The 26,135-nt window shown below is 37.4% G+C and overlaps 1 protein-coding gene and 1 long non-coding RNA gene across 15 annotated transcripts in view; one reads left to right on the top strand and one right to left on the bottom strand.

Moving 5' to 3' along the window:
* LOC136826957 (uncharacterized) overlaps window positions 1-26,135 on the bottom strand; it is a 163,352-nt gene that overhangs the window by 41,727 nt on the left and 95,490 nt on the right. The gene's annotated exons all lie outside the window — the stretch shown is intronic.
* Window positions 1-26,135, top strand: part of Nc73EF (oxoglutarate dehydrogenase Nc73EF) — a 148,927-nt gene that overhangs the window by 67,669 nt on the left and 55,123 nt on the right. For all 14 annotated transcript variants that reach the window (XM_067084508.1, XM_067084461.1, XM_067084500.1 and 11 more), the window contains exons 5-10: window positions 4,085-4,207; window positions 6,827-6,959; window positions 8,698-8,785; window positions 14,902-15,048; window positions 15,162-15,341; window positions 20,085-20,265. In XM_067084508.1, coding sequence (XP_066940609.1) covers window positions 4,085-4,207; window positions 6,827-6,959; window positions 8,698-8,785; window positions 14,902-15,048; window positions 15,162-15,341; window positions 20,085-20,265 — 852 coding nt within the window. The remainder of the gene's footprint in view (window positions 1-4,084; window positions 4,208-6,826; window positions 6,960-8,697; window positions 8,786-14,901; window positions 15,049-15,161; window positions 15,342-20,084; window positions 20,266-26,135) is intronic.

The raw sequence follows: 26,135 nt of genomic DNA, 5'->3' as shown, positions 1-26,135 counted from the left end.
ATCATTTTTTTATACAATATATTATGTCAATAATGAGGGAATTTACCTTAACATATGTTGGATATTTGCTGTGTATACAGCAATATTAATATTAGGAAATTATTAAATGAAATTATCATAAAAAAAATATATTTAGTTACGAAAATAAAATTAAAATACAGTGTTAATTAGTGAATATTGCTCTACAGAAATGTTAGTGAATTAGTGAATTTTCCATCGATATATTTGGAGATACATTTCACAGAAAAAACCGCGAATGACTGAATCTGTGAATATTGAACCATGATCTAGGGGCGTCATATAATATGTATATTCATTATATATATATATATATATATATATATATATATATATATTATATATGTATATACAGATAGATAGATTAGATAGGTAGGTACAATTAGTTTCATGTAATGAAACCTTAATTGTAATTAAGAACACTGTAAAACCTTTGAGTAAGCAGTGCAGTACTGTATAAAGTTTAGGATTTCAGTTTGTCTCTAAAAGTAAATTCTTATTGCATTGTAAGCCCAACAATAGGCAGAAGTTTAATTGAAATGTGGAAAATGAACACTAATTTATGACATATTTTTATCTAAACTGTAGCAATGTTAGGTGCTACAAACAATGCTTTATATTAGGGACTATTATATGAAATACAACACTGATATAATAACTAGTACAATACTGGTATAATGACAGTAATAATAATGCCAACGTATTCATTTCTATATAGAATGGATTGTCAAATCATCCTACACGGAAAATTTAGTTAAATGTAATTTCTCAATGTTTTTCCTAAGATATAGCATCTATTTGATTATGGGTACTGTAATAGATAGTCAGAGATATTCGTATTTGAGGCTATGTGCTGCCTTGGACAAGCTTATTGGTGTTGCCTTTGGTTTTCATTCTTGATTTAAAAATGATTTAAATTGTTCATTTGTTGATTCATATTTGAAAATCATTTTTTTATGCATCGCTGCAAATTTATTGTTCTTATTTAACTTAAGAATGTTAATTTGAATATCTGGTTTTCTTGGTTTTATTTATGTTGTGTTTTATTTTTAGAAACTGAAATGGAATCACGCTGCTGACTTCTTAGGTCTTCAGATTGTACCGCTTGATATATTTATTTTTTTGCATGTCTCAACTTCATAGTTTCCATCTCTCTCTCATTTTGGTCTTATTTGTGCATGCATTTATTGTTATGAAGGAATTTGGTACCTTGAATTTCAAAGGTCAGGAACTAGCATCAGCGCTTTTTTTATCATTTCTATTTAAAACAGGGGCTGTTGAGGAGTCTTCATTTAGTTGTGACAAAGAGCTTCCATGAAAGTGCAGTCTGATAATGTATTTGGGCTGTTCTTAACCCTTAATGGATGGGCATCATTGTACGAGTATCTATAACAGCTTTTGAGTGATGGATGGGCTAACTTATATGACTATTAATTTTGCGCACCATGTGATTTGGATGAATTTAGTTGGAAAGATGTTCATAGCACTTCAATGGTCGATAAAGACATATGTAGCTGTATAGCTCAGCATAGGGCAGAGGGTGGGATTAGTGTGTCTTGAGACTTGACGGGGGAATGTATTGCCCCTCTCTATCCCATGATGTCTTTTTGTTCATTTGCTCACAAATATACCCAGGGATTGCTGTTGGTTTTAGTTCTTATCTTTTATGATAGAATGTCAGCTATGATTGTAATTTTGCAAAGAAAAGTGCAAAGAAATATTAGAAAAAACATGTATACCTCACAAAAAGTTATTGCATCTCCCCATCTCAGTAAATCTCATAAATATTTTACAACAAATATACTCAGAATTTGTTACTAATTTTAGTTCTTATTTGCTATGGTATTGTGTGAGCTGTAATTATAATTTTACAAAATGAAATAAAATAAATTATTAGAAAAAGCAAGCGTAACTTGGTAAAATTAGCATATTTTTACAAGTGTCTTGTAAAAGGGGGCCCACACCGGGTTGTAAATAGCCACTTTTAATTTTCTGTAGAAGGTGGGGAAAATTTAACAAAATTTTTTTATGTACACTATGTGCATTTGCATATCTTCCTCCTTCCATTGATGTGTTTTTTTCTTGAATTGGCCAACCTTAAAGTTTGCCCGGTCTTGGGGTGTGTTTAATATATATTTAGCCCATCCCTTAAGGGTTAGTAAGGGATTCCTGACATGGCACTTATGCAAATTTTGCAACATTTATGTTTCAGCCATACTGGAAAAGCAAGGTTTTGTTTTTCGTTGTATACACATCATTCGCCTACAGTCGACCTCCGGTATTCGCAGGGGATAGGGACCACAACCACCCATGTATACTGAAAGTCCATGATAAGTTGGAAAACCCCTCTAAAATTGCTTATAACTGCCTATTTTAATAGTTCAAACACCAAAGATTCCCATCTAAAAATGCTTATAACTGCCTTTTTTAATAGTTCAAATGCCAAACATACCTTAAACTATCATCTTACAGCACTACCCTTACAAATATATGTGGCTTACATACGAGCAAAAACTAATCAAGTTACCCCTATATTCAGGCACAGCCATTTTCTCTCATATAGTTTTAGTTTGTGTCATACTTTTATGTTTATGATACAGTAATTCATATTTCATTAAAGGATATGTGCAGTACTGGTATATATATATATATATATATATATATATATATATATATATATATATATATATATATATATATATATATATATATATATATATATATATATATATGCACACAGTATACACACACACACCCTTTCTGTGTATCTATCAATCTGTCTATCTCTCACATTCTACTAGTATCCTTTGGCGTAAAAGAGAGAGAGAGAGAGATAGACTGCTACCCTTCACACTGTCAAAATGTGAAGATGATTGACAGTTAGGCCTAATACAATGATACTAGATCAATATTGAGGGATTTTACTTTAAGATTTTATAGATATTTTGCTGTGCTTATATTAAAATTAATATTTGAAAATCTGTAAATAATTTTATCATAAAAAATGTATTTAGTCATGAAAATACAATACTGCAATTGGTGAATATTGCTTTACTAAAAATCCATGAATTAACTGAAGCCGCAAATATTGAACTGCGATATAGCGGGGGTCGACTGTATTCAGTATGTGCTTTGAACTAATCATCTCCAGAGGAAAGGTTTCCCAGACTTAGAAATGTTTTGGTAGCGAATGTTGAGTGAGTGGAAATTGCAAGAAAAAAAAAAAATACCAGAATAAATGTTAATTATGGGGATGTGAAAGACAGTAGTGAATACAAGTCTAATGTATGTACATATGTTTGGGATGTGAAAGACAGTAGTGAATAACAAGTCTAATGTGTGTGCATATGCTTGACATCTAGACATCTGTCTTGCTATTTTGAGGCTTTCAAGAAGTAATTGTTGTGGCAGATCAATTAGTATTTCAGAACATTAAATTATTTTTTGACTGTTAAGGCAAAATTATGTTTGATTTTTTGGCCTAAAATCCCATCCTCATTCAGAACTGATAAAATGCCAGCTTGAGTGAAAGTTACGAGTTAGTTTTAATTTTCAGCTCATGACCTGCACAGATTGATTTTCCTGGTGTACTTTCCTGTAGATATTAACTACCTATTCACCACACTTGTTTTTATTTTCTACAAATGTGTATCATATTTCCTCTTTACCTTTTCTTCATTATTGTAGGGGTTGGTTTAATACAATTTTTTACATTCATAACACTTTTGTATCTTGTTTCATATAGTGCACTGTGCTGTAAGTTGTTGATTCTAACAGCAGTAATTTTTAGCATTTTAGTATTTATTGTTTGATATAACAATATTTTTAGTTTGCGCTTCTGGTTAATATAGCTTTTACAAAATAGAAGCCTTGCTTGATAGTTCTACTAGTCATTGGTAGCTCATTTTAGCTTATGTAACTAAATTTATAAAATAAAATATGCACTTTGAGATAAAAAGTCTAGTATTGTTTGCTGTATTACATTATTGTATAGGGTTAGGTTAAAGTGCAATGAATATTTTTGTTCTCATTGTCAATTCTTTTTTCTTGTCTATGTCTCCAACAGAGGAAGCAGACTTGGACAGGTCTTTCACATTGCCCATGTCAACATTCATTGGGGGGAATGAAAAAACCCTTACCCTGAGAGAAATAATTAAGAGGCTAGAGGATACATATTGTCGTTCTATTGGTATGTATCATGCTCTGCGAGAGTATTCTTGTTTTATCTCTATTAAGTTAACTTTTTTGTGTAGACTTAACAGATTTTCCTTCCTGTATAGTTAGAGTGTAACTTGTCTGTTGCAGGAATAACTTGTTGGAATAACTAGTTACGGTAACAAAATTAAAATAAGAGCTGGTGTTGGTTTTCTACATAAAGAGAGAATCAAATGTTAAAAGATATGATGTAGATGTTTCAGAAGTTCTTAAGGTAGTTATGTGAGTAGTTGTTAAGCATTTCTTTTGGGCTATTTGGTCAGTGTTTGATGTCTGCAAAAAAATAAAGAGATAGTAATATATGTATATATCAAAATAAAGTACCTTCAAGGAAGATGTGACCCCCAAACTCCCAGCTCCTTGCTGTTGAGTGGTGTTGGAGGCGCAGAGATTATCTGCAATGAAGTCAGTAATTTGAGAATAGGGGATAATGAAAATGAACCTAAGAAGGTATGACAAAAGACTGATAGAGAATGTGATTTCTGAAAAGGTTAGAAGTGTCCCCAACCCTTTAACTGTTACCCATGGTAAACAACCTCTCGGCCTCAGGGGTCAGCTTAATTTGTGCTGATTAAGTATTTATGGTGTCCAGAGTGTCAGCAAAAACCAGTAATAGGCAAGCATGTTTAGAGCTTGTAATTCAGGGGAGGTATTTTTTTTTATAAATTCATACATAATGATAATACATAACCTTTTCACCTAGGGGCTTACCTAATGCATTCCAATAATTGAAAGTCTTTCTGATGCTTTTATGTTTCCTTATGTATTTTTTCATTTACTTACCACTGTTTTCTCATCTCTGTAAACCATGTGGCTAGATTACTTGCTGTTCATTGGTTCTTTCTCTGGTGCTGTTTTGTGCACTAAACTGGTTATCTTTTTATCATTGTATTCCATTCATTCTTTACTTATCACAAGCTTATATAATAATAATTTTGTAAGAATCAGGGTATATTATTTGCAATAATAATTTTAAAAAAATATGAATTTTAAAATTTATTTTACATAATTTCCTCATCAAGTCCTTCATTTATAAGATAAAAGAAGTATTACATATTATACTTAGAGGAAAGATGTAAAATTTTCATAACAAAGAAAGAAGAAAGTTTAGGTGGTTTTTTTACTTAATGAAATATTTTCTTCAGTGCCTTTATTTATGACATATATATGTGTTATCAAGTAAATAAAATGACACATATTATAAATCTACTAGGATAAATATAATGGAATGTCTTTGTCAGGAACTGAGCGACAGCACAAACCCACCTATCTCTCCAATGAGTGCATCAAAGGAGGACAGTGAGGAAAATAGAGTAAAGGGGTTAAGGAGACATTGTTATTGTTAGGGTAGGATTCACAAGACACCTGTAGGCATAGAGAGCAAGTGTTTAATTGGAATGGTCTTGAAAGAAATGCAGGAAAAATGAATCTGATATATACTTACTTGTAAAAGGATTGCTGTCTGTGAACATGTGTACTTAATGTCCTGGTTAAAATATCATGCTACTTACATATAAGTATTACACAGTTAAAAGTTAAGACAAAAAATGAGAAGGATCGGGGTTTGTCAAGAATAATGTGGGATTTGTGGAAAACTCTTGAAGAACTGTTCTTAAAGACCTAGATGAGCATATGAGTAAACACAGAATAGGAGTGCATGGGACCAGAGACATTTGACAAGAGCATTATTACACCAATAATATACAGACCCAGAGGAAATACATTACCATTTTAAAAATCTGGAGTTGTAGGATTTTTTTATCTTGGTATTAGAGTATGGGGAAGATGGAAATGTTAAATTTCTGGAAGCATCTAATGGAGAAGAGGGATTGAAAATAAGCTTTGTCAGGAGCCTAAAGTATGGTGAATGCAATAAATATAGAAGAAAATTATTTCTGGAAAGTGGCCATATGGGCATGGTGTAAGAATGAGTGCAGTTGTTTGTTATACAGTGAATGTGGAGTAGGAAGGAACTAATAGTGAAAAGGTGAGGCCATTTTGTTAGATAGGGACCCCTTGAATGAAGTAGAGTGTTGATGGTACTCTTGATTTTTTTGCCAGAATTGAGAGGGTTGTAAGAGAAGAAAAAGGACTAGTATTCAAATTAAGGATGAAGTGGAAAGAGATTAATAAATGGCAAAAAGGGGTGATGGAATTCAGATGGAAAGTGTTGAAACTTGAAAAGGGAGAACTCAGTGTAGGGACCTAAACTATTGCTAAGGATTTAAATTAGCTTATATGTGGAGTTGGCTTTTATACTATCATTCGCTTTTATTGCAGTCAGTTTTGGAGTAATGGTACTCAACACTGTAGGACTGTACTCTCACAGTCAAAGTTTGGCAAAGTTCCAACACTACAACTATGGTAATTTTTAAGCTTGAACCTTCATTATTATCACAAATTGAAGCAGATTCTCACATGATGGAAGAAAGGTTGGAATATTGTTATCCAACAAAAAAAGGATTTTGGTAGGATGGCATGAGCATACCTTCTTATGGTGGACATCTCACTTATGGTAATATACTCTGTAATTTTCTTTTTGGTATGATTGTAATATTTGGTGTGACCTGACTAAAGATATATTGTTTTATAGGTGTCGAATTCATGTTTATAAACTCCCTGGAGCAGTGTAATTGGATTCGACAGAAATTTGAAACTCCAGGTGTTATGCATATGGAGCCTCAGGAGAAGAGACTTCTCTTGGCACGTTTGACAAGATCCCATGGGTAAGTGGAACCTCTTTGATGTTTTTATTGTTGTTATAATGAAAGGATTGTTAACCTGATTTGCCCCTGTCAGTCTTTTAAAAGATGTCTGCTCTTATGGAAATACAAACCATCACCTTTTATCATAGGTATCCTTCAGCTTGATCTGTGTAACAAAAACATGGTGGTTAACTGATGATAAAGGTGGTTTAGTTGGTCACTGACCAACGTTAGCCGCTCTTTCTTTGACTGCTGTACAGTGTGGACATGCTTTCACATCTCTCCATGTGATCATTCAACTGAATAAGTAACTTGCTACCTTGTTTTTTTTATATTTTTGTTAGATTTTTTTTACTGTGTACTTTTTGTTAGTATTTTTCTTCATTTGGCCATGTTATTCTCTTTTATGTAGAAGAAACATGACCAGTGCTGGTGTGGGGAACTTGGACGCCCATATGGTCATTTTATGAAAAACTGGCTTTGCTCAGGGCAGTATAATTGATTAACATGTTGAGTGCACTGTCTCATCGACTTCAAATTTGTACAGCAAATAGTTTTGTTACTGGAGATACACTTTTCCAGCAAAAAGATATTTACAAACATGCTAGGACATCTCCAGATGGCAGGCATAGAAACCAATTAGATCACATGGTCAGTAAGCAAGAGAGAAATAAAATACAAGAATGTAGGAGGCTTAGATGAGCAGATGTTGGTGGTAATCTCCCAAATACTGCCATGCTAAAGATGAAATATGAATAACCCTTGACAAAAAAATTTTGGTGCAGTTAGGTGTAATACAGTTGAGCATCTTGAAAATGAACAGCAAGAGGCTTTTGCCATTGAATGTCAAAATAGATTTGCAGTTTAGAAACCATATCTGAGGAGGAGCAGAAAATCAACAAGGACTGGTTTAGCATCAAGAATGCATATCAGTCTTCTGGAAAAGAGCTCCTGGGCCACAGGGTAACATGACAGACAACTTGGATATTAGATGAGACCTGGGATGCAATGATGAGGAGACCAAAGCAAGTAGGTATTAAAGAAAATTCGTGGAAGAGATGAATCTAGACTAGAACTTGCTAAGTACTCAAGTCAAGATCATGAAGTTAAAAGAACAAGAAAGATGGTGAAGATATAATAAAAAGGTTGATGATGTTGACATATTCAGGGAATGCCATTGGTGTTGGGATAGACCACAGAATTATTATTGAAATATCCATATGTGAAACTAGAGAGGAAAATACTTGCCAAAAGATGCAATGGGTCATTAATAACATCGAAAGAAGAAGGGAATATAAGGCAGAACATCACATGGATGTGGTATGTTGGAAAATCATAGTTCAAAGGAAGTTGCTGAAAGATGTGGTGTCAGTCTGGAAAACATACTGAAACATCAAAGATTGAGATGGTTTCGGTATATGAGGAGGTGATAATAGCAGTTTTTCAGAAAAGAATTATTTGGCATTATCAGGACAAGGCACAAGAGAGAAAGAAGACAGTTTGTCTAATCTTTTAAAGGGAAATTATAACTTGAAAATGTTAATAATGACTGTGAACAGGATTGCTATGACACAGTACTGTATTGTTTTAAATGCTGAAACAGTATCTTAAGTTTTCTTTTTTATGAACATATATGAAAAAAATTTTTTGTTCTTCATGACCCAGCTTATTTTTTTATTTTATGCTAACACAGGACTCAGAGATTCGCCAGCACCAGCTGTAGTTGTAAAATTAAGTAGTTTTTCTTTTCCCCCTGTAGGTTTGAGGCCTTCTTGGCAAGAAAGTTTTCATCTGAAAAGCGCTTTGGTCTTGAAGGATGTGAAATTCTAATTCCTGCAATGAAACAGGTAAGATGTTTCTTTGTTCTTAATGGAAACAGATCACCTAGGTTCTTAAGTCATTCCTCATGTGTAATTATTTATGGTATCTTTTATTACTTGTATAGATTGCTCCCCTCTTTATATCTCTTAACTATTTTAAAAGGCCTTACGTTTAGGCGTGGGATGAAAAGTGAAGGGAATCAAGATTCCATCCCTCATAATTAAAACTACAAATGGAGGACTAGAGCTGCAGATTTAGCCATATCTGTCAAAAGATGTAAGATCATGGCCACATTATACAGACACTTCACTGATGACCGAGTCCCATTCCTGTTACTAGGCTGACAAACAAATTGGTTGACAAGTGAGAAGCCACCCCTTAATAATATTTTGAGCATACTGTACTGGTAGTACATCTGTCAACCATCTGTAGCTGCCTTTGTTTATAACATTTTCAGTATCTTTTTAAATGTTTATACAATAGTGTAGTGTAGTGTATTGTTTACTGAATAAGCAAAATACTATGTACAAGATCAGCCCTAATATTCATTGCTTTGGTTGGTAGATATACAGGTAATTGTTTTCACTTTTTGTGAATAAAGAAAAGGCTTAAAAGCACTCCATTCCTTTCACTGTACCTCTTTCATATTCTCTTTCTTCCATCAGACTTTCCACCCTCTCTAACAATTGTTTCATAGTGCAGCTGCGAGGTTTTCCTCCTGTTACACCTTTCAGACCTTCTTCCTGTTAATTTCCCATTCAGCGCTGAATGATTTCATAGGTCCCAGCGCTTGGCCTTTGGCCTAAATTCTATACAGTGCTCTATCCTCTTCTAAAGGCATTCCGACTTGATAACTTCCTTTTAATTTGCATAACTTACAGAACATAAAAATATAGTCATCAAAAATTATTCAAATGATGTATCAAAAAAATTAGTTACAAAAAAGTCCTTCAGGTCAGTGTTTGGTTGTTGAATCCTTCAAAGCGTGGTAGTGATATGTGTCATCATATGAGTCATCAGTATATTTTTGGGAGCAGTAGAGAGCTCAGGTAAGGGAGGTGTTGGCAAGGAAAAGGAAGGGCATGTGGGGGAAGAGGTCCTGTGTGTGGCTTTCAAGAAGTATCCTGTTAGTGTGGTCTGTGTTGTAATTTCATATAAGTAGCTTACCAAGTACTGTGAGTACCTAATTATACTTTCCACTCGTGCTGCAGCTTAAATTTTAAAATTCATGGTAGTGCTCTGATTGTTTAGTGTTGGTGACCAGTCCCGCCCACTGACGGGAATACTAGGAACGACTTAGCAGACAACCTCATTCCCTGTCTGCCGTGCTCGGTGTAAACATCGGGTGTTTGCAGCAGCTGTGTTTATTATTCACGGTTAGGTAATCGGATTTCGGTGAAATACAGTATTATCGCTGTTTTCAAGTAGCCTTCAAGTCTGCAGCTTTCAGGATCAGTATTTTATTTTGTTATTAAGATCCAATTCATGTTTATCATATTTCACTACAGCGATTTTGCAATCAATTAATTAACTCGCCTTTACTGAGTAGTGCATTATAACAAAAATATTGTGTTTGCTACTGAACCGATGTTTTTGGTGGTGAATACATATCCGCTAGTCTCAAATAATGTTTGATAAGCAATTGAGATATGTTTTGTGAGATGGTACTTAGTGTACTTCAAAATAATTGTCGGTAAAGAATTGATTTACAACATTTTCGTATTACACTTTCCTTTGCAGAGAACTGAAAAAGTGTAAGGGCAGAATGTAGTAAGGAGAGAAATTACTTAATTTGGCAGTGATGGGCCTTTGGATAAATAGACTTTCTTGACAGCTGAACGCCCAGGAGCACCCGCTAGCTTCGGTGCCAAGCGCGCGGGAGTGATCACTAGCTTCCGGAACTAATTAGCGCGCATGGCGCCCAACTACAGCGTGTGCCTTTCACATCTTAGGATCACCCAGCGCCCAGCACCAGCTCCCGATCATCTGGCACCAACTAATCCCACATTAATTTTTTCTCTCCTACTACTAGCCCTCTTATTTTCCCCCATGCCTGGCTCCCTTGCTTCCTTCTCATGCTTTAGCCAGTCTTGTGTATGGGTTAACAGAAGTTAACCTTGTGAAATGTAATGTTGTGCAGTAGAGGACGTGTTTATCCGGCCCGTCGGTTCTCCTAGACCTAAGTCTCTCATACTTTCCTGAACTTGGGAGAAGTACAGGTAGTCCCCGGTTATTGGCGGGGGTTCCTTCCCCAGCAGCATGATGATAACCGAAAATTGGCAATAATAGCGCTGATCCCTGTTATCGGTGCTGATATCCAGTTATCGGCACTGATAACCAGGGATTGGAGCCGCTGATAAGTGGGGATCAGCATCGATAATCGGAGATCGGCGCATATCGGTGCCGAAAATCTAGTTATCGTTGTTACTAGAGAAGTGCTGTAAAACCGGATCACCAGTAACCGAGGCCGCCAATAACCAGGGACTGCCTGCAATACTGAAAGTCCAGTGGAGGCTGATGGGAAGTTCCACAGGTAATTGCCCCCTCAGTTGAACCTTCTGTACGGTCCTAGGTGGCGACAGACAGCCACTGAAAAGGCATCTTGCCGGCAATGTAGGGGACAAGGTGACTATCCAACCCATCGGATTTCCTAGACCAAAGGTCACTGTCCTGCTCCCTTAACCTGGGAGAAGACATACATGCGGTCCAACGGAATCCAAGGGGGTTTGCCCCCATTTAGTTGCCGCCCCCCCTCAGTCGAGCCTGTTGTCCGGTCCCAGACATCGGCGGACAACCATTGAAAAGGCGCCCAAAAGGATGTGCTTTAGTGATATAGACTCTGGATTGGAAGTCCAGGGCGCTTGTCTCCTGTACTTCCAGTTGTGGAGCGCTAGTACAGTATTTAGCAGCAAAACTGTTGTCCAGCGCTCATAGGTGCCCAGCACCCGAGCGCCCAGCAGTTTCCAAGCGTCCAGTGGCTCCAGAGCTCCCTCCTCCTGATGCTCCTAGATAAAAGGAAGGTGATTATTCAAAAATCCAAAGGTGGTTGGTGGGGTTTGCCCACTGGAAGTCACCTCCTCGGTAGAACCTGTCACTCATAGTTCGTGTAGTGGAAGACCCTCAGACTGCTGTTGGAAGGGCATCCCTTTTAGTGCCCACCAGTTGTTGTCAGACTCAAAATTAGCCTTGACGAGAGGCGTTCTAGGTGTTTTTCATGGCACGTCCCGACCCTTGAAGGATATAGTGACAACGAGACGTCTTCTGTTACGTTCCAACGGACTAGAGATTCTTCTCTCGGCGAAATACAACAGTCACAGTCTCTGAGCGCTTAGCGCCTGCTATCTACCTCTGTGCTCTTGCCACTGGTTGCCAAAAGTTCGGCGCCAACCCGAGTGCCCGATTCCTGAACGCTTGGCGCTTACTACAGGGCGTCGATATCTATCCAGTACTTGACTCCTGCCTGTGAACATTCATCACCTGCTCACAGACAGTTTTTTAGAACACACTGTTGTTCTTTCTTGAACGCCAGTTTCCAATTGAGCACCTGGCTCTGGTTTTTTCAAGTGACTGGCGCCAGTTCCCGGTAACCTGGAACCAGTTCTTCAGTATCAATCTCCCATGTCTGGTGCCGTACTGAGAGCATTAGTCTGCGTATAGAGAGGTCTCCTTTTCGGAGGGCATGTATGTCCAGTATTTATGAGCTTTGAGAAGAAAGCTCCCTCCTCTTAGACAGCAGGAGCTCTGGTTAAGAAGCTAGAGGACTTCCAGTTTTTAGTTGACAGACATTACCTCGGTTGATCTTTTGAGTTCTGTCCTGTGTGGGTAAGGACGATTGAGATGTCTTTTAGAGATCTCCGCTCTTTACTTTGAAACCTCAAGAAGAGAAAACTTGGGTGCTCTTTTACTGCTGAGGAAGTCACACAGTTACATTCAGCCCTGTTATTTTTGCCTCCAGGCCTACATTTCCTCTTCCTTCAGGACACAGTTGAGAGAACTGTATTCTGCAGAAGGGTTTGGCTCAGTTTGTCAAACCCGCTGTTCTGCCCCTGTTAGGTTTCCGTGTTTTCCGCATATGTCTTTGGCCTAGTGTTTGACTTCATGTTCTGGAACATCATTCTTTACCTGGATGACTGACGCCTTCGATTACCTTTGAAGGGAAGTGTGAGGTCTTGTAACATTTGGGGAGGGAAACACAGCTGGACACTTTTATTTTTTCCCCTTAGCCCTGAATTAGGTCAGACCTACAGTAGTGGCTGTCCGAACATAAACCATTGGAAAGGAAGTGCCTTTGTACTCCAAACCCAGACCTAGTTTTCCATTCAAATGCCTAGGATCTGGGTCAGGAGGCCTGCTTGGGGAACTGGGTAGTTTCTGGGACGTGACCTTCTCAGGAACAGAATCTTCTTAGATAGCTGAAAGCATTTCACTTACAACTACAACGCGTATCGACCCCATTTCACTCCTAGACTGTGGTAATCTTGTCACAGGACCACAGTCCTAAGTATATTGTCATCTGTGTCAGATAGCTGAAAGCTTTCCACTCACGGCTTCAATGCTTCTCGACCCTTTTTCACACCTAGATTGTGGTAATCTTGGCTCAAGACCATAGTCCTTAAGCATTTGGAAAAGAAGGAAGCAAAAAGACTCTCTCTCTCGCTCTCTCCCACAAATCAGCAGAGAACTCTTACGATGGGCATATGAAATCGAGTTTACTAGTCAATTGATTTTTTCAGGGCACACAAATTAGTTATAATGGACTCACTGAACTGTCAGAAGCTAGTCCTTTCTGCCAAGTGGACCTTGGATCCCCTGGTCTGGCAGAATCTGTGGAATCTATGGCACAGATCAATTATGGCCCGGTTTGCCGCCTCAAGGGACCACTGCCTTCTTCATTTCATTCTCCAATCGTAGACCCTCTTGAACAGGCAACTGACACCATGCTGCAAGTTAGGTCCAACCTGAACCTTTAATGCCCTTCCGCATTCCAGCTTGGTCAAAGAAGGGCTGAACAAGTTTTCAGGTTCATCGCAATGTAACACTGACACTCTTAGCCCCGTTCTGGACCATGATATGGGTTCCCAAACCAGATATGGTAGTTGGTGGGCTCTTCACGACTCCTTCCACATTCCATATCTACTCAGACAACCTCACTTCAACAGATACCACTAAAGGGTGGATGACTTTTCTCAGACAGTTTTTTGATACATTTAAAAATAAAAAGTGCATCTAATATGCCAGCCAATACGGTATATGTTAGAGATCACAAATGTTCAATAGATAAATAAAAGAACATTGAATAATTGGAGGTATTGTTTAGGAAATTTTCTTTTGTTTACAATCTTAAACAGTTGTCAGACATTTCATTAAATGGACACCTCTTGAAACTTGATTTGGTAGGCCAACACATTACTGGATCAGAACTATGAAGGTGTTGGGGATTGGTTGGGATGTTCTTCCCGAGAGAGTAAGAGAGGGATAGTTGGAGAAATCTGGTAGAAGCTCTTTGTATCACACAGTGTTGGAGGTGTTAGTTAATTAACTGATGTATTTTTTTCTTAAAACAAACACCCTGGGCCATCCTGTAATAACATTAATTTGGTGGTCGGGTTAAACTACTGTATTTATTGATAGTATCAACAAATATTCCTAGCGCATAATGAAAGAGAAGTTTATACTATGTCAAATTTGCCCATTATGCAAAACAAGTACAGGTATGTATATTTTAATTAATGTAGGATTTTGTTTTTTTTTTAAATATACACCATTTTAAAGGAACTTCATGGACATATTTGAGAAGTTTGGAGTTGAACCTTTGTGGACTTAAGATTATCATAAGTTCTGGGTATGAAAGGCTTTGCAGCATCCTGTATGCCCTAGCTACACTGATCTCTGCATTTTACTTTTCATCCTTTAACTTCAGTCTCTTTATTTGTCTAACATCTTAAGCTTTACCCAGCTCTAATTTTCACCTCGTTTAAGAACAAGCCTTTTTTTTGGCAAGCCCTATGAGAGTCAAGAAATTACTTTAGTAGGTATTTTTGTAAGATTCTAGTACATAAGGGCACAGTTGTATAAAAAAGTCTATTTAGAATATTTGTTGTCTAAAGCAGCAATGAAGTTACTTTTCTATGTTTGTCAACAGGTAATAGATCGATCTACATCCCTGGGCGTAGAGAGTTTTGTTATGGGAATGCCACACAGAGGCCGACTTAATGTGCTGTCAAATGTGTGTCGGAAGCCACTGGAACACATATTCACACAGTTTATTGGTTTAGATACTGGTGATGAGGTAATAACTTTACTTGGTTGCATTTTTATTGATGGTAATATTTTAATTGATGGTAGTATCAATATTTCTTTTAAAATTATATGAACTTGAAGCTTTGATTGCTTATTTTGTAGGGATCAGGAGACGTTAAGTACCATTTAGGAACATATCAAGAACGACTTAATCGAGTAACGAACAAGAATATTCGCCTGGCTATTGTGGCCAACCCTTCACATCTTGAAGCCTGCAACCCAGTTGTTCAGGGGAAAACACGAGCTGAGCAGTTTTATCATGGTGATTCTGAAGGAAATAAGGTAAGATATTAAAAAAAGGAAATTTTAAAAATCACTAGTGATGTCGTTATTTTCAGTACGTATAAGTAGAAAGTAACCACTACAATAAAACAATTAATAAAGAACACACTTTCTTATGCAGCTAGTGAAAGAGCTATAATGAACTTATGTAGCAAACTTCGTCACAATAAAATGTTCATATACAAAAGAAAACATATTGAATTAGAAGTAGAACTGAATATAGACAATAATAAATAAGAGATAAAGTATACTTGAACTTATGAAATAAATCAATAAAATTTGCACATTTTATCGATGTGATTAATTTTTGGGAAGGTAAAAGAGATAACATTCAGTAGGCCTTGCTGGGAAATAACATAAAAGGCATTAGGTTCAGGACAGCATAACATACAGGCTTTGCTTGTATTATTGAATATCAGCCTTAAATGTGGGTTGGCAACATGTACACAAATAAGAAATAGGTGGTTGTATATTAGTCTTGATGTGACCTTAGAAGTAATAAGCAGTGGGTGACTGTATACAGTGTAAAATCATTAAGTGAGTCTTATAGTGGGTGACCCAGGTATTTTACTTGTGCATTATTACTTGGAATGCATCTAGCTACTTAGAGTTATCACCTGTGGCCTTTAGTCTCGTAAGCTAATGACTAGTATTAATGTTCTCTCATATTTCACTTTCACTTCTCAGTACAGTATTTTCCTTTTGGATTGAGTGAGTATTAGTGATGAAAACTAAATACTATTGTTGGTCTGTTGATTGGCACTTATTGGAAAATTGTTTTTGCTGTTTGTGGAAGTACTTTATACAGCATCAAATTCTCGACGTACTCTTGGTATTCTTCAAGTAGACACTTGAAGTGTAGGCTGTCAGTTCTGTGTATGAAAAACCCATATCCTGTGTTTTATATAGGTATTAGATGGAAACATAATTATGATGTTAAATTTAACACGTGAGACTACCTCATATCTGGTAGCTAAACTAGAGTTTGGAGGCTTTTAGGTATTTGATAAAATCTCAATATGAAAACTAATAATGTTATTAATAATAATATTGTAATAATTATTAGTCCTGTTAATTAGGATGGCTGCATGATTTGAGTTAATTTTATTTTGAATCTCTTCAGTCTTCCTTATAATTCTTTTCACTTCCATGTTAATTTTGGATAGTAGTTGGCCAATGTTTATATTTTGGTAAAGAGAAAATACAATAGCAGCATATTCAGAGCAGTTTTTATTCTCTGTACAAGAGAAGATATTGAAACATGGTGGTTAAACCTGCAGAGTTCAGCAGTAGGTTACTGAGAGATGTTTTTCCAGAGTCTTCCTTTTGTTGTCGCCATTCTGACCAGCCTGATGCTTATTCTCTAGATGGGTAAGACAATTCTGTAGATGAAGTTGTGTGGTTGGAGGTATGTAGAGAGGGCCAGCGTTGCAGGCAAGAGCAAAGCCGAATTCTCCTTGGTTGCTATAAGATTATTGTCTGCAAGCGAAGCCTTCTCCCAGACACCAATGATTATGCTCTTTCTCCTGTGTGAGGATTGGAGGATGCGGGGATGGCTGTGGTGATACTGGGATGAGCACTGTCAGTGGATGGAGGCCCTTCATTGGTTCGTTCACCAGGGATGTTGGTGGGACATGTCCTTTGTGGTAATGTCTGAAGGAAAAGTCTCTACTTAGTGGTAGGGCTTCCAGGAGGCATAGGGGGCAGTGGGCAGTTTTATGATCAATTATCTAGATGTTAGGGATGATGTCACATCTTTTTATTCTGATATCGTGTAGTCCTGGCATGATCATGTATGGTGCCTTCCTGAGCATGGCAGGAGATCCTCTTGGAGAAGCGCGTGGTGTTCATACCAATGTAGGTGCCAAGGCATTCTCAGACAGGGTATTATTATTATTATTATTATTATTATTATTATTACGAAGGAAGAAGACTCTTTGAGGCAAGTTTTGTTGAATAAAATGGCTGCATTTTGCAAATTGATTTTATACTGAGTTTTCTCAATTCTTCTAATATTCGCTTTTCCTGCACATCAGTATTAGCCAATAATTGTCCAATGTTCATATTTTGATGGATGAAACAGGATATTTCTTACAGATAAAATTCTTTATTCTAAAGCAGCATTACAAGCAATTACTGAAACCTGGGATGTAAATCCATAGATTTCTTGATGGTATTTTTGGTGGTATTCCTTCTTTTTTCTTTTTCTGATGTCTGTCTGGTATTTTCAGTACTTTTTCATCGGCATGTTCCGACCAGCTTGATGGTCATCTTCTGGACGTTGGGATGAGTCTGGAGACAGGGTGCTCGTGGTGGTATATATAGGGGGTGTTAGATCAAGCCGATTTTTCATTGGCTGCCTAAGGCGATTCTCCTCAGGCGAAGTCTCCTCTCGCGCGGTGATGGTTGTATGAGCTCTTGCGTGCGTGCGCTGGAGTGCACATTAGTGAGTGTATTGTTCATAGGGTTGCTGCCCGCATTCGGAGAGCGAAGCCGAGTCTCAATACTACACAGGAGACCTTCCTCTTCCCGACATCGGCACGAAGGGCGGCACCTATGGGCACCCCGGATGAGTGAACCAATCAGGAACGTCCATCTGCGGGCAGCAACCTACGAACAATACAGCCTTCGATTGCCAGGTTCTTTTACTATTTCTATCCTTTTACTGCCATGCTTTGGAACTCTGCCCAAATTTTTTTTTTTTTTTTTTTTTTTTTTTTTTTTTTTTTTTTTTTGCCGACTTATAAACATCTTCAGGAAACAGGTCAGTGTTTTGCTTTGTGGTCAAGCCCACAGCCTTCTTCCCTCCCCTCTTCTTTTCTTTTCTTCAAACCATGGGCTAGAATAGTGAATTTGATTATCACACCCTTTGGGCTTTGTGTTGGAGAAACAGATGAACCTCTGGTAATACATGCACATTTTGAGGCATCACAGCAAAATTGTTTGGAGTTTTAAAAAAACCTGTCAGTACCATTAACCCCTTCCCTTTCAGGACTGTCAGTACCATTAACCCCTTCCCTTTCAGGTTTTTTTCGTAAAAATATATAAAAAAAATCGAGAAGGTTTTTTTAATTTATTTTTTAGGTATGTATAAGATATGTGGTACATAATTTTTGTTAAAATTTATAAAAAATTAGGGAGATATTAAACTCACAAAAATGTCATGTTTACATTCCTGAGTTAATTCGGGAGTCATAAATTACACTTTTTGACTGTGTATGTAAATTGTGCTGTATTATAAAGAATTACTTTTGATGTTAGAAAAGTAAAAAGAAGAAAATAAAATTTAGATTCATGCAGCATTCAAAATTTAACATATTTTCCATGCTTTGAAAGTTATAAACTTGGAGAGAATTTTACAGTAGCAGTGTTTGACATTGGGAAGTTCTTAAAGTAAATAAGGCACACTACCATCTATGGACAAAAATGCATATACAGGTATACTAAATGTTCCTATGGGGAGAGGAAATATAGAAAACAGGAATTCATGAAAGAATGAGGAAAATCGGGACGATAGAAATAAACAGGAATATTTTACGAGCATGAATGTGTATTCTCGTGATTGTAAGAATAATACAGGCAGTCCCTGGTTATTGGCAACTTCGGTTATTGGCGATCCTGTTGTATGGCACTTGTCTAGCGACGACAATAACTGGATTTTCGGCAATAATAGCAGGATTTTCGGCGCCGATGACCAAAGATTGGCACCAATACCCATAACAGAGGCTCCAATCCCCACTTATTGGCGCCAATAAGCACCGACATTTTTCAATTTCTGGTTATCGGCAATTTTCACTTATTGTCACACTGTCGGAAACGGAACCCAGCCGATAACCAGGGACTGCCTGTACGTGGTAGTTAATCATGAAAATACTTGGGATAATCAGGGAATGGGTTAAAAGGAATGAACATTTAAAGACAGTGTCAAATAGTGGGTTTTTGAGATTCTTGAATTGTCGTAGAAGCATTGCCAAATTGTTCTAATTAGGTAAATTTTAAAAAATTAAATAAACTATGTATAACTAATGGATAATATTGTGTGCCTGCTCTTAATAGATAGGAAGTGAAGTGAAATTAGTCATAGAGTGTTCAAGACACTGTTGTATATGTAGACAAAACTCGAAATTCATAGATGCCTGTGGCATATGATAATCAGTTCAGTGGCAAACTCGTGGAACAGTGAATCTAATAGCATTTATCATAACAAAGTAATGCCTCATAGGAGTTTTATGCTATTTTAATATTGGACACAGTTTTTTTGACATATGGTCTTCGCTGCATAATGTCATTCAGTCCATATGTTTGTAGAATGCAGAGCTGTGTGTTATTAAATTTAAAACATTTAATGACAGCTAATTTCAGCCAGAAAAGAATAGCATGTTTTGGACAAGACAAAGAAATTCTTTCTGATAACATCAAATTTTAAGAAAGTTTGTTGTTCAGCCATTTTTTAAGGATACATCTTTCTGGCTTACCCATTGGTAGAGTAGAGTTTTAGCTATTATTTCTGATTGAAGTACTTACTAATTCTAGTATGAATGCATTGGTGTTGGGGTCAAGCTGCATGAATACTGTTAGGATGAGGTTGCATGAATGCATTGCTGTTAGGATCAGGTTGCTAGATAGCACTACATGATTAGCTACTTAGTCATTGATGCAATTACTGAAAGAAGATAAAGTGAGATTGGTGATGTCTTATAATATCCATAATACCATTTCAGTTGCATTTGTGCTTGCTTTCAGGTATTGTCTATCTTGCTTCATGGAGATGCTGCTTTCTCAGGCCAAGGCATTGTTTATGAAACCTTCCATTTATCAGAATTGCCCCAGTACACCACTCATGGTACTGTTCACATAGTGGTCAACAATCAGATTGGTTTTACTACAGATCCTCGTATGTCCCGATCATCCCCATACTGTACTGGTGAGTAGCTTTAAGGGATTGGTATTGTTGAGTTAAGCACTACGAATTGTTCAGATTTTACCAAGTGACTAAGTTACTAAACGGGTTTGACTTCATTCATTATCTTTTTGTAGTGCTTTGTTGTGTTTTCTTGTTTTCAGATCCTTTTGTTTTACCTTGGCCTAATTTTGTTTCACCAAATTGACAAAGCCATCGGTCAAAACTAGATTAAACAAAGCTCCCACATAAATAGTGCCGGTCGCATTGCTCATATTAGTAAATCCTTTGGGAAACATAATGATAATGAACATAATAAGCCTCAATATGCTAAATCTACAGTAAATTCACATGATTTTTTAAAATGAATGCTAATAAAGAAATTTAGTAACATATGTAGGTCAGATGAAAAACAGACTTACAAGCTGTTATTTCTTTTATGCCCTAAAATTACTATATTCTCCAGTGTTGAAGATGCTCTGACTTTGAAGGCTTGCCAAAATTTTGCTAGTAGAGATAAAAAATAAAATTACACCTCCTTTATGAGTAGCAGGTTTTGTTTTCATTGGCATGCTGAATGCAGTCGACTCACATACTAAAATAGTGTGGCTGTGGCTGGTACAGCATATTGTATTGTAATTTTTTCATTGCATATATTTTAAAAATAGTGTGCTTTGCTTAATGAATTTATCAGATCATTGATTTTAATATGTAATAATAAGCTTTTCCAAAGCTGACATACTAGCTTACTGAAGAATTTGAATAGATTACAAGTAAGGTATACAGCATAACCTGTTGAGCCATGTTTTGTCAGAAATTTTCTGGCCAGCAGCCTCAGTGCTTGCAAGTGGATGGAGGTACAGCTTTTGCAATATTTTAAGATGTTGATGCTGTTGGATGCAGGCTTATGCAGGAATTTAATCTTAGACAAAGGAAAAATTAATACCATATTAAGAAATTAGAAGTATGAAATAATTTTCACTATATAAAAACAACACGCTAACATGATATTGTAAATAGAACAAGATAAAAATAGAATGAAGATTAAAATCCACACAGTACAGATATTACAAACAAGAAAACATTTTAATCTTGAAAACCGGATAGTTTGCATATTACTATTAAGTTTTTCAAAAGTACTGCACGAACGTAATGTTTTATTATGATAGTCTTGCTATAGTAAGATTTATCGGTAAATCCTTTCAACTTTGAGGTTTTGGGGGGGGTTCAAAATTTGTACAGTTTGCACCAGAACACTGTCCTCTCAGTGAATGAGCAAAAATGCTTAGCAATAGTTTCCTTTGATTGCTCCCCCCCTCGACTTAGGACCACCTTGATGTGGTGAGGGGTTCTTGAACCCTTGGAATTTGTTGCAGGTTCGAGTCCAATAGTCTTATATATCGTTATATCTTAGTTGGGGTTAATTTTGGTAAAATTTTTGATAAATAAATTTTACCACCGTTGATCAAACTTATTGGACCTGATAAACAGGAAAAGGTGTCATAGCTGTGACTCGGTTTATATCTGAAGCTAATACAAGCAGTCCCTGGTAATCACCAGGCTCAGTTATCGGCAATCCAGTTTTACGGCGCTTGTCTAGCGACAAAAATCTCCGATTTCCGCTTGTCGGCACCAATAATAGGGTACTGGCGCCAATACATACCTAACAGAGGCGCTGATAACTGAAGATGGGCACTTTTTGGTGCCGAAAATCACCAGTTTTCGGTAATCAGCGATTTTCAGTTATCGTCACACCATCAACAGAACCCCGCCGATAACCAGGAACTGCCTGTAGTGAGAACTGTGGTTGGATCATCAACTGCCCGATAATGTTTGGACCTGAGAGATATCACATTGATAGCTCAAGGTTGGAACTATTCTGCAGGCCTGGGCCCTGTATGCCAGGTGTGGGCTGGTTTTGGGGATAGGACCCTGTCTAGTTTACCCATAATATGATTAGGGTGGGGATGTTTGTATTCTTGTAATACTCTCAGTCCCAACAAGCAGGTTTGGCTTACACCTGAGCTACCCTAATTGTGTTGTGCCATCCCCTGTGGGGTAGGGTAGGGTAGGGAGCAGACATTTGGGAGTCGGCTCTGGAAGAATAAACTCCATGCAAGGCTGATATCTTTTTAAGGTTTTCAGGTTTACTTAATTTTTTTTATATTTAATTTTTATGGGCAATAGCAATAAAGAATCGAGCACCCCTGGACCCTCTGATGATACCATTTTGGCACAGATGACGACCTTTGCACCCTTTTCTGACAGTCTGTGTTTGGAAAAGCTAGGAAACCTCCGTAATTACACTGGAACCCTATGCTCCAGCACAGAACAAAGGGAAATTGACCAGAAAGGTGAAAAAGGACCAGGAATATTTGAAACCTCTTATGATAAGTGTTTGACCTTTAATCTGGAAGATTCTAATTGTGATATTTTTAATGTGCATGGAGACACTGTGGAGTGATGTGGTCAAGAGCCTAAGGTATCTTATGAAGGTTAAGGAAAACTGACAGTAGAGTCAGTCTTGGCAAAACAAAGTGAAAAATTGAAAGCATTATGGGCTTTCTGGAATCACTCCAAGGGAATGATTTGCACCCCAATTGATGACATACTTGGAGGAGAAACTTAGAGAAGAATTAAAAGATCAAGGTGTGATTAGAGTTGAAAGAATGAAGATCAGTGGAGCCTTAGTTCCACTTCCAAATTTTATTATTACGTTCAGTTCTACTTGCTTACCTAATATAATAAAAGCAGCATGGTTACGTTTTAAGGTTGAGCAATATATCCCAAGACCGAGGAGATGTTTTTATTGTCAAGAATATGGACATATGTTAGGGTCTTGTAGGCAGAAGTTATAAGGCAAGCCTGCCACGTGTTAAATGTTGTGAACCAGAGCGTGGTGTATGTTATAAAGAAGCAAAATGTATACATTGTGGGGACAGTCATCCATTATTGTCACAGAATTGTGTAACTGAATGTATCACATTGAGAGAGGCGAGAGAAAGTATTAAACTAGTATATTTGAGAGAGGCAAGAGAAAGTATTAAACCAGTATGTTAGGCCAGGAATATCCTTTTCCAGTATTGCTGCCAACAAATAAATGTAGTAGAGCACTCAGAAGTCTCCTCTCCAGGATTTGCTTAGAGCTCAGTATTATGTACTTGAATTTGGAAAGAGATGGAAAGAGAAACCCACAAGATTCCTGTGTATAACTTGTTTACTTGAATACCAGGGAGGAGTGTGCTTGAACCTTATAAACCTTGATCCTGAGTCATAGGAGGTACTTCTGAGAAAATTCCAAATAAGCCTGTTAAATAACTTGTTGCAGCAATAGGAAACAGTATTCTAAAACTCGAAGACATTTCTGCTGACTTGTGTAAAGGAACAGGTGAGGAGGAGAAGGCTGAAAGACTTGGGTTGGTGCTCTCAGGAAGCAGAAGAATTATTTTATGTAAAAGGCAAAGTAGGAATTATAAAAGAATGAAAGAGCGAGCTGCCTGTGCCCAATAGATTGAGGTTTGGCTATTAACTTTTGGGGGGACGAAAGACCAACTAAGGACCAACAGCTGGAATGAGATACCTTGCCCAAAAGGGCTTGGAGCTTCCTGATCAGAACAAACAAAAATTGAACCAAGGACCAAAGGCTGTAGTGAGGTACTTTGCCTGAAAGGTCATGGAGATAGCTGGCATGCTTAGAGGAGGAAAGAATCAAATACAAGAGGGAGGTATCTGACAAGGGATTGCAAAGAGATTTATTGAGGCAGCACAGCACCAAAGCCAAGTCCCAACTTTTAGGTTTAACAAAAACCTGTGGAATAGAGACTGACCAAAATGGTGAAATAGGTTGGAAGTGTTCTTATTGTTCTGCAGTTTTAACATGCTGGAGGAAGACTAAAAAGAGAGTGAGTAATAACATTTAATAGCTGAGAGAAAGTGTTTCTTAACATTCCTTAAGTACTTGAACTCAGTTGTTACAGAAAGAGTAGAGTGGACGAGACCTACTCATCACACACAGCCATGAATCTGACCTACTTTTTCTGATAAAGAGCAGTGGTAGAAGACTAGGGGGTATTGATAGCTTCTAAAGCAACTTCAGAAAAGCCACTTTCTTAGGTTATTTTTGATAGTTGCAGCTTGTGAAGATATAGTGTCTCTGTAGGACTTCAAAACCAGAGGAAGTTGGGCAGCTTAAGAAGCAGAAGAATTTCTAAGCAGGAAGAAGCCAGGAAAAATCCAAAAGGGAATGATGTGAGTCATCAGTGTTTACTGACACCCTAAATATCACCAGAAGCCTTCTCAGCAGACAGTTGGGGAAATGCATTAGTCCAGACCATCCCAAGACTTGAGTATGGCATCTACTGTCCAAGCTGCTCAGTCTAGCATTGGCAGATAGTATAGTGAAAGTTTTGCATTTAATGATGTGGTGGGAAGATCCAGCAAGGATGTCTCCCACACTTACAATTGCACCAGAAGCCGAGTTCACAGGAGCAGTCAAGTATGCAGAAGCAGTCAGGTACACAATGACATATGAATATAGAGAGGGAACCAAGATTACAGGAACAGTTGAGAGGATGAGATCTGTGCAGTAACCAAGGCTAGACCAGCAAGTGAAGCAGCCAAAGAAGGAGATATTGAACCATCAAAAACAAAAACCTTCAATGATGACACCTGAGCAAGAAGAGGCACTGACACTGGCAACAAGATGACTAGTGGTGTGGCTACAGAGGCAAATTTCAAGGCTTTTGGTAACTGGTTTATGGATGGCTACAGAGGCAAATTTTAAGGCTTCTGGTAACTGGTTTATGGACAAGTCATCCAAAGCAGTCAGTCAGATCCACAGATGAAATGATGCCAGGAACAACAACTAGAGCAGGGAGCCATGTAGGTGAAATGAAGGGAAATGAAGGTAGACACAGGGCAGCAGATGAGAGGACCTCCAAATCCTTCCTTGGGGTGACTGAGAGACTGGAGAAAAAGAGAGACATCCATGGAAGAGAGTCCTTAACAGGCAAGAAAACTGTTGTTCATGTTGGCATTGGGTGATGCTGCTTACATTAGTCACTCTTAACTACAGGAGGCAGCATTGCCAAGGAGAAAGATTTATCAGGAGAGAATAGAAACATGACAGTCATGATCGCAGAACAAGAAGAAAAGTCTGATGAATCCTTGACTGTGGAGATGGTAGCATGATGTTTAAAAGCCAACTTCTTAGCATACAAATGCTCCAGTGGTGATTGATGGACCCGATTATCACATACAACACGTTTCATGAGGGGCAAACACTTTTACCTTTTGCATGAAAATACTGCAAATGCAGGCCTTTACCTAAGGAAGCCATCATCAATAACAAAAAGAACTGAGATGCAACCAAAGTTATCCATTACTTTACATTAAGGTAAGGCAAACAAGACAGAGCAAACAATCCCTTCCATTAAGGCCGAGGCATGGGTAAAAAGCTATTCTACACAGCTCATTACACTCTCCAGAAAGAAACTCCAAGCCAGAATTCTGTATTGTGGAAGTCACCAGCCATAAGGTAAAGTGATTCAAGTGATATAACCACTAAACACTGGACATTGCATGCAAGACGAAGAAAAGTTGTTGAACAGTGAAATAAGAAATACAGTGGACCCTCACCTCTTTGGGTTTCAGATTTGCTGCTTCACGTATTCACAGATTTCTCTGTGGAACATATATACACATTATTCATGGTATTTTTCATAGAGTAATATTCACAAATTAAATGTACTGTATTTTCATATAATTTTTGTGACTAAATGCACTTTTTGTGATAAAACTATTAAAATATTCAGGTACTGTATACAGTATGTATATGGACTCAAATACAGTAATGGTAAATCCGGTGTTGCAGATGTTTCCAGGATTGTCACTGT

Source organism: Macrobrachium rosenbergii, chromosome 3 (genome assembly GCF_040412425.1).
Source record: "Macrobrachium rosenbergii isolate ZJJX-2024 chromosome 3, ASM4041242v1, whole genome shotgun sequence".
NCBI classification, from domain to species: Eukaryota; Metazoa; Arthropoda; class Malacostraca; order Decapoda; family Palaemonidae; genus Macrobrachium; species Macrobrachium rosenbergii.
The sequence above is the reverse complement of the archived record's forward strand: the minus strand, read 5'-3'. Positions and strand labels throughout refer to the sequence as shown.